The sequence below is a fragment of the Lonchura striata genome, chromosome 3 (assembly GCF_046129695.1).
Source record: "Lonchura striata isolate bLonStr1 chromosome 3, bLonStr1.mat, whole genome shotgun sequence".
Lineage (NCBI taxonomy): Eukaryota > Metazoa > Chordata > Aves > Passeriformes > Estrildidae > Lonchura > Lonchura striata.
In genome coordinates this window covers 12303620-12310124 of record NC_134605.1, presented here as the reverse complement: position 1 = coordinate 12310124, position 6505 = coordinate 12303620, and the positions used below count along the sequence as shown (strand labels likewise).

Here is a 6505-nt window from a genome sequence, read left to right as displayed (position 1 = left end):
TAAGATTAGGAATCAATGTGCTTCATGGGTGTTTGGGTTTGCACTTGGATATCGCAGAGCAAGTGCAGTAAATCCTAGACGGGATGAAAATCCGAGGTGTGGGGATGCACCGGGGCGGTGATTCGTGGCGGGGCGGCTTTGCGCTCAGCAGGGCTTGGGTTTGTTGCGGCTCAGAGCAGGATCAGGAGCCGCTCCGGGACCGCGGGACCGCGGTGCGGTGCGGGGGGAAGGGGACGGGGCGGGGCCGCGTTTCGGGCCCGCGGCTGCCGTGAGGGAGGGCCCGTGAGGGCGGCAGGAAGCGGCGGGGCTGCTCCGGCCCTTCCGGGGCGCGGGCGGCGGAGGAGCGGCGGGGCGGCGGCGGCGGAGCGGCGGGGCGGCGGCGGAGGAGCGGCGGGGCGGCGGCGGAGGAGCGGCGGGGCGGCGCGGGTGCAGCGGGGCGGCGGCGGCGGAGCGGCGGGGCGGCGGCGGCGGCGGAGGAGCGGCGGGGCGGCGCGGGTGCGGCGGGGGCCCGGGGCGGCCGGGAAGGGCTGCGGGCCGGGCTGGCCGGGGCGCGGGGCCCTGCGGCCGCGATCCGTGGCCCGGCCACGGCCCGACACGGGGGCTGCTGGCTCCGGTTCGTGGCGCTGAGCTGAACGAGCTTTCCCTTCGCAGGGCGGTGCCGTGCCGTGAGAGGGTGCGGCCTGTGCCGTGTGGCCCGGGATGGCCCTGCTGGAGCGGGGGGTTGGACCGGGTCACCCTCTGTGCTCCCTTCCCACCTGGCCCACCCTCAGGCGTGCTGGCTCCTTTCCCCTGTTTCTGAACTCCCCCCCACCTCCAAAGTCTTTGGGAAATGATATTATTGACTGTCCTTTTGCCTCTGACTAGATATGGATAACAGGAAGGATGAAAAAAGTAGGACGCTGTGTGCAACCTCAGAAGAAGGGCTGAAGGCCCGAGGTAGGTGCTGTAATCTGTTGCTGTTCTGTGGTGTTTGTTTGTGTGTCACCCTCTGTGTCACTTACTGGGTTTGTGGCATTAGACCATGGCACGCTGGAAGAGCAGGGAAAAACACAGCCAACCCCTCAAAACAGGGGTTTATTTTGTTTTAAGTTCTACTGAGAGTCATTTCTGTAGGTCACGGTTGCTAGCAGGCTTGTCACTGTTGCCTTGTGTTGCCCTAAGGAAAAGAAAAAAGGAAACGAAAGCGCAGCAGAAGCAGATCCTCCTCTGTTTCATCCACATCGTCTTCTAGCAGTACATCCACTTCTTCCTCCTCATCACGCTCATCATCAAGGTCATCTTCTTCCAGTAGTAGTAGAGGTAAGCTACCTCCACATGCAGATGATGGTTTCCAGTTTTGATTACACTCCTGAGAGCAATCAAAACTGGAAGTTTGTTTTAAAAAACAAACCACCACAGAGTGACAGTGCGGAATACCAGTGCTGCTTGTTCAGTGTCTCTCTCATAACCCTTTCCAATTGTGTGTAAAGGTGCCACTTCACAAACAGTTTGCAATGTTCTTGTGTTAATTTGAATTCCTTCTAAAGAAAAACTGCCATTCAAATAGATATTACTTGGTAGCAATATGCTGCATATATTTAAGCCCCTCAATTTCTTGCATTTTCAAAACACAGATCTTGGTTTACTTCACCAGTCTATCTGGACCAGAGTTGTAGGTTTGATTTAGTCCTACTTTGGTCTTAACATTTCAAGTGTTTAACTTTGAGAACTTGGGTGAAGCCAGCACATCTGCAGAATCAGTAAATCAGGTATTTTCAGTTTCCATGTTAGTCCAGTAAGTGGCAGTAACTTAATGTGTTCTCTTTTTCAGGGTTCGTTCAACCTCTGTCAGTGTATATATATGTATGTGTATATATATATATATATCCTATAGAACTTTCTTCATATGTTTCACATTTCTCTGTCTTATCTGTAAAACAAATGCCTTTTTCAGAATGCTAAACTTACAGGATTTAATTTTGTTGTTTATTTCTTTCCTTAATTTTAGATTCTCCTAAGTCTAAGTCAAAGAAAAAGAAAAAGGAAAAACACAACAAAAAGGTAAAAGTTTACAAAGATATATAAATACTTAACAAACAAAACAGTTCTTTATATTATAACCTTAAATGTCATGTAAGACAATGCTTTTTTCTGTGGCTTTGTAAATCTAAATCATGCTTTTAGGGTTGTGGTAGCTGAACTGATGAGTACCTGACTTTATACAAAAAGAGAAAACATATAAAAGTTACTTTTGCCAATCATTGCTGGCCCAGCTGGAGTTTAGAGTAGTCTCTGAAGAAAAGTAGGGAATCTTGATAACTTTATAGAATTTTCTAGAAGAAATTATTTCTAGTTGGTGAGAGAAGTGAATGGTAAATTCTTGCTGTTGTAATTTTTCCTATTCCATGTCCAGTGATTTATATTGAGGTTACTTTAAAAGAGAGAGGCGAGGAATCAGACCTTTTCTGTTCCTCAGAGTCCCAAGGGTTGCTAACTCTGCTGTGTTACTTTGTACTACTTGTCTAGCAGTGGTGAGGGCCAGCAGTTGTGGCTGTCTTCACTTGAGTGGTCTTGAGAGATCCTTGGGGGGTTTGGGGTTTTTTTTCCTTGTTAGGCTGTAAGCATAAGAGTGTATGTCTTATTCTTGTAGAAGAGGAAAAAGGAGAACAAAATGAAGAAAAAGAAGGAAAAGAAGAAAAGGAAAGAGAAAACAGGACCTGTCCAGCTTTCCAAGGTATGCTGGTCCAAATGTGAAGCCCTGTTTTATTTCTCACCTACATACTTAATCCATCCTGTCATAAAACTGTTTATAAGATCATCAGTTTGGTCATCAACCAGTCAAAACCTCTCTCTGTGTTGTTGTGGACAGTAAGGAAGTATAAAAGATTATTGTCTGTTATTTTACATAAGATTTCTACAGAAAAAAGGTTATGTGTTTTTAACATGTGGTCTCATTTCAGTTCTTCAAGAACAAAAAGAAGAATGAAAACTACAGCATGATAACTGGAAAGAAAATTAAGATGAAAATAAAAAAGACTAAGGAAGATATAGAGGTAGGAGTTAATTAGTCTAAATGTTCCTAAGAAAAAATACTTGATCTTTTAATATTTTTTGTAGAGGTAGTTTTTGTAGAAGAGTGGTTAAGAGTTGTAAACTGAATGTAGCTTTTAGTGCGGCTGTGATGCCCTCTGAGAAATTTTAATTCATTCTTTTGGCAAGTTTTATGTTACGAAGGGGCTTGGAATACTCAGTCATGAGCAGATAAACCAAAGGATGCTTGTGCAGGTCCTTAGAATTTCAGCCTGTAATCATTAGCCAGTTTGTAGCTTTCTCTTACAGTGGTGCTAATTGTATTCATCTTCTTTCAGTCTCTTGTGATCGCTTGTGGTAATTGCTACTTCACTGTGTTTTTCCTACACATGCAAGACTACCCTTTATTTAAAGAGGAATTTTTAAAAACCCATTTGTATTATTAGGACCACATGCTCCTGCATTTTCTCAGAGCAGTCAAATATTTTTGCTGAGATACCCAGTGCATAGTGCTGTGCTATTCCTGTGGATGTTTGGACTCAGCACTTAAATAATACCTCCACTCTTCAGCACCTTAGGGTGACCTGCAGAGGGCTCTGGTACTGGTCGGGAAGTGTTACTTCCTTGAAGTATCCAGCTTGGCAGATTCAGATTCAGCCCTAATCATTCATTCTACAGCTACCAAAGCAGTCCTGAGCATTCTAAGTTAAATTTGATTGAAAACACATTATCTTCTCTCTGTGACACCAAAGTGCGTGTTAAATTATGCTGAACGTTTGCTAGTTTTGTTCCAGGAGCCTGCTTTGTTACAATATTTAATGTCAAATATTTGATGTTGGTCCTTTTTTTCGATTGGTGCCTGTGGTCTTGCTGAATTTAACAACATCCATTATTTACAATATTTAAAAATTCAATATTTTTTAATAAAAATCACTGAAATTGACTGGTTGGGTCATCTCTTATGTGAAGAGAGAACCCAAATTCAGGGTTCTGTTATGCTGCATAAGCTATTGTATATGCATAGGGAAAAAAAGATACTTCCTAAAGCTCAGGACTTGCTGTGAGTACAGTGAAAATTGCCTCAGCCACCAGAGAGGAGCATCTGTTGTGCTTGTGAGTTCCTTCCTGGGCAAGCTGTGAGCTGCACAATGACAACCCAGTGGAGCCTCCTTAGGGAGCCACTTAGGAAATGTCTCATGGAATACTGACAGCTTGTCTCAAGTGTAGCCATTGCCTGGCACTTCCCCTGGGCACCCACACCTCACTGGTAGCTGGTTAGATTCAGCTGTATCAATGGTGCTTGCTTTGGGACGTGGAAGCCCCACAGAAAACAGGGATCTGTGGCCTTGCTCCTGAGTACAGGTTTGTCCAACCACTGCCTCTGCTTGTTTGCTCTACAGAGAGACCGGAACCGTGCCCAGCTCCTGGAATTTCTGAACTCTGCCTTGTAATGGGAAGAGTCCTCACCAAGGACTGGTAGATGTATCAAGCCAGCCATCATCCTAGCAGAACACTAAGGAGAAACTCAGGGAAAAGGACACCAAGTTGGACAAGACCAGACCCTCCTACTGAGAAGAAAATTGGGATGTCCTTTCTTAATGGGAAAACACAGAGTAGCTAATAACTTGTTAATGGAGATCCATGTCCTCCTTTTGAGATCCTAAGGTAATAACCAAGCTGTGGTGTTTCAGAAAAGCCCAAGTGTATGTTGTTCACAGTGATAAGAAATTACACACTGAAGTCCAGCAATGTAATTTCTATCTTAACTGCATGCAGAATGCACTCTTCATTTCAAATGTCTTAATTTTTCTAGTAGTTTCAAGCAGAATATTTGTAAATGTTTATTTGAAAGATAAGGTGTTTATTTTATGTATATTTTTTTTTGGTAGTGGTTATGGATATCATACAGAGCAAACTGACCTTTGTAAATAGAACATCCTTTCACATAAATGATTTTTTTTTGAAAGTTCATTCACTAATATGTTATTTTCTTTCAGAATTTGAGATGTGGTGTTTCTCTGGACAGTTTATTGCTCTATCTCATTAGAAAGTGTAACAGCAAAATACTCTAGAGCAGTAATGGTAGCAAATTATTTTTATTCTAAAATAGAAGCAGGAAAGGTCTCTGGTTTTCTTTATCTGAATCAGGTGTTCAGTTCATAATAGACAGTTTACCCCCCCCCCCCCCCATCTGGAGTTGCAGTTCCTAGACTGAAAGCTCTGGAGTTGTAGTCTGCTTTTCTGATCCTGTGAGGCGTCTATCAAGTCTTTCTCTCTTTGAAGTGCAGTGAGGCATGTGCCATCGACATACCTTAGGCTGATGGAGAAAGAGCTGTGGAATGGTGTTGAGACAGGCAGTGACAGTGACTTCACGGGTCTGCTGACAGTCCACTGTGAGGTGAGACAGGTCTTGACAGGCAGCAGGAGCCCAGCACAGCTTCTGGGTGTGCCAGCTGTGGTAATTTGCTCAGTGCCTGCACTCTTCCTTTCCACACCTTGACTCTTGGTTACCCAGCAGGCCCCTCTGTACATAACCCTGCTGCGGAGTTCACTCGAATCACTCGTGAAGCCGGTGCTCCTCAGGAGCTGCTGTTCAGGAATGCCTGAAGGAAGGACTCAAGGGGAGTTGACTTTGACAAAAACATTAAGTGTACAGCAGTCAGAGTGGGGAGAGTTCATTAAAGAGCAAATGGAAAACTGTGTCTGTGTCTGCTACAGTGTTTTGAAGTAAACATGAAGATTTGTACCATTGCTCAAGGGATAATTTTATAACTGTTTTGATGTGTGAAACCTTCTGAAGATGATAGAATCCTCTCCTTTCTCTAGTTTTCTTTTGTTGTGAAGCATTTTGTAGTTGTTGCAGAGATGTAACTCTTTAGAGACTAAAGCCCTGATCCAGCACAGAAACTCCATACATCCTTTTGAACATAAAACTTGCAGAAACATAGGTAAGAAATGGAGTTTCCTTGACTTTTAATCCAACAATTGAAAGTTTTTTTTTTTAAATAACTGATCTGAAATGTCAATGGAGGAAAACCCCAACCAAACAAGAAAACCCCTTTTATTTATCATGGGGATTATGCTTTGATTTATGCTACTTTGGTATTTTCTAGCTAGTGATGTCAAAGCGTCTTGCCCAGATAAGCAGCTTTTGTCTCTGGACTTTACATAACAAGGTTAATCCCAAATGCACTCTTAGAAGACAGCATCCCTCCTATTCCCTAGGTCATATTTTATGTAAAGATAGTGTAATTTTGGAAAACTTGGTGTGGGGTAGGGAGTAGAATTTTGGAAGAAGTAAAGAAAATAGCAGCGGGAAACCCAGAGATCACAGCTGTAAAGAACTGCATTGTTTGGAATGTTCATACTTAGTTTAAATAATTTGCTTTTTGTTGCCTTGGTCAAGATCATAAAAACTCCTGCCCTGTTCCTCATTAGTAGGGAAAAGGCAAAGGGCCTTTAGTAATATGATGTGGACTCTTCTTCCTTTAGGGTT

At 43.8% G+C, this 6505-nt stretch overlaps 1 protein-coding gene across 1 annotated transcript; it reads left to right on the top strand.

Moving 5' to 3' along the window:
- The first annotated feature begins 83 nt into the window (after positions 1 to 83).
- On the top strand, positions 84 to 4980 carry LOC110479953 (uncharacterized). The gene is made up of 8 exons (XM_021547573.2): positions 84 to 217; positions 296 to 495; positions 865 to 936; positions 1162 to 1299; positions 1988 to 2040; positions 2630 to 2713; positions 2940 to 3032; positions 4410 to 4980. The coding sequence occupies exons 1-8, from the start codon at positions 84 to 86 to the stop codon at positions 4458 to 4460; spliced, it is 825 nt and encodes a 274-aa protein (XP_021403248.2). The 3' UTR covers positions 4461 to 4980.
- Positions 4981 to 6505: the final 1525 nt, after the last annotated feature.

Coding starts and splice junctions, on each gene's coding strand:
- LOC110479953 (XM_021547573.2), top strand. CDS start 84: ATGAAAATCCGAGGTGTGGGGATGCACCGGGGCGGTGATTCGTGGCGG. Junction 496..864: donor GGAGCGGCGGGGCGGCGCGG/GTGCGGCGGGGG, acceptor GCCTCTGACTAG/ATATGGATAACAGGAAGGAT. Junction 2,714..2,939: donor GACCTGTCCAGCTTTCCAAG/GTATGCTGGTCC, acceptor GTCTCATTTCAG/TTCTTCAAGAACAAAAAGAA.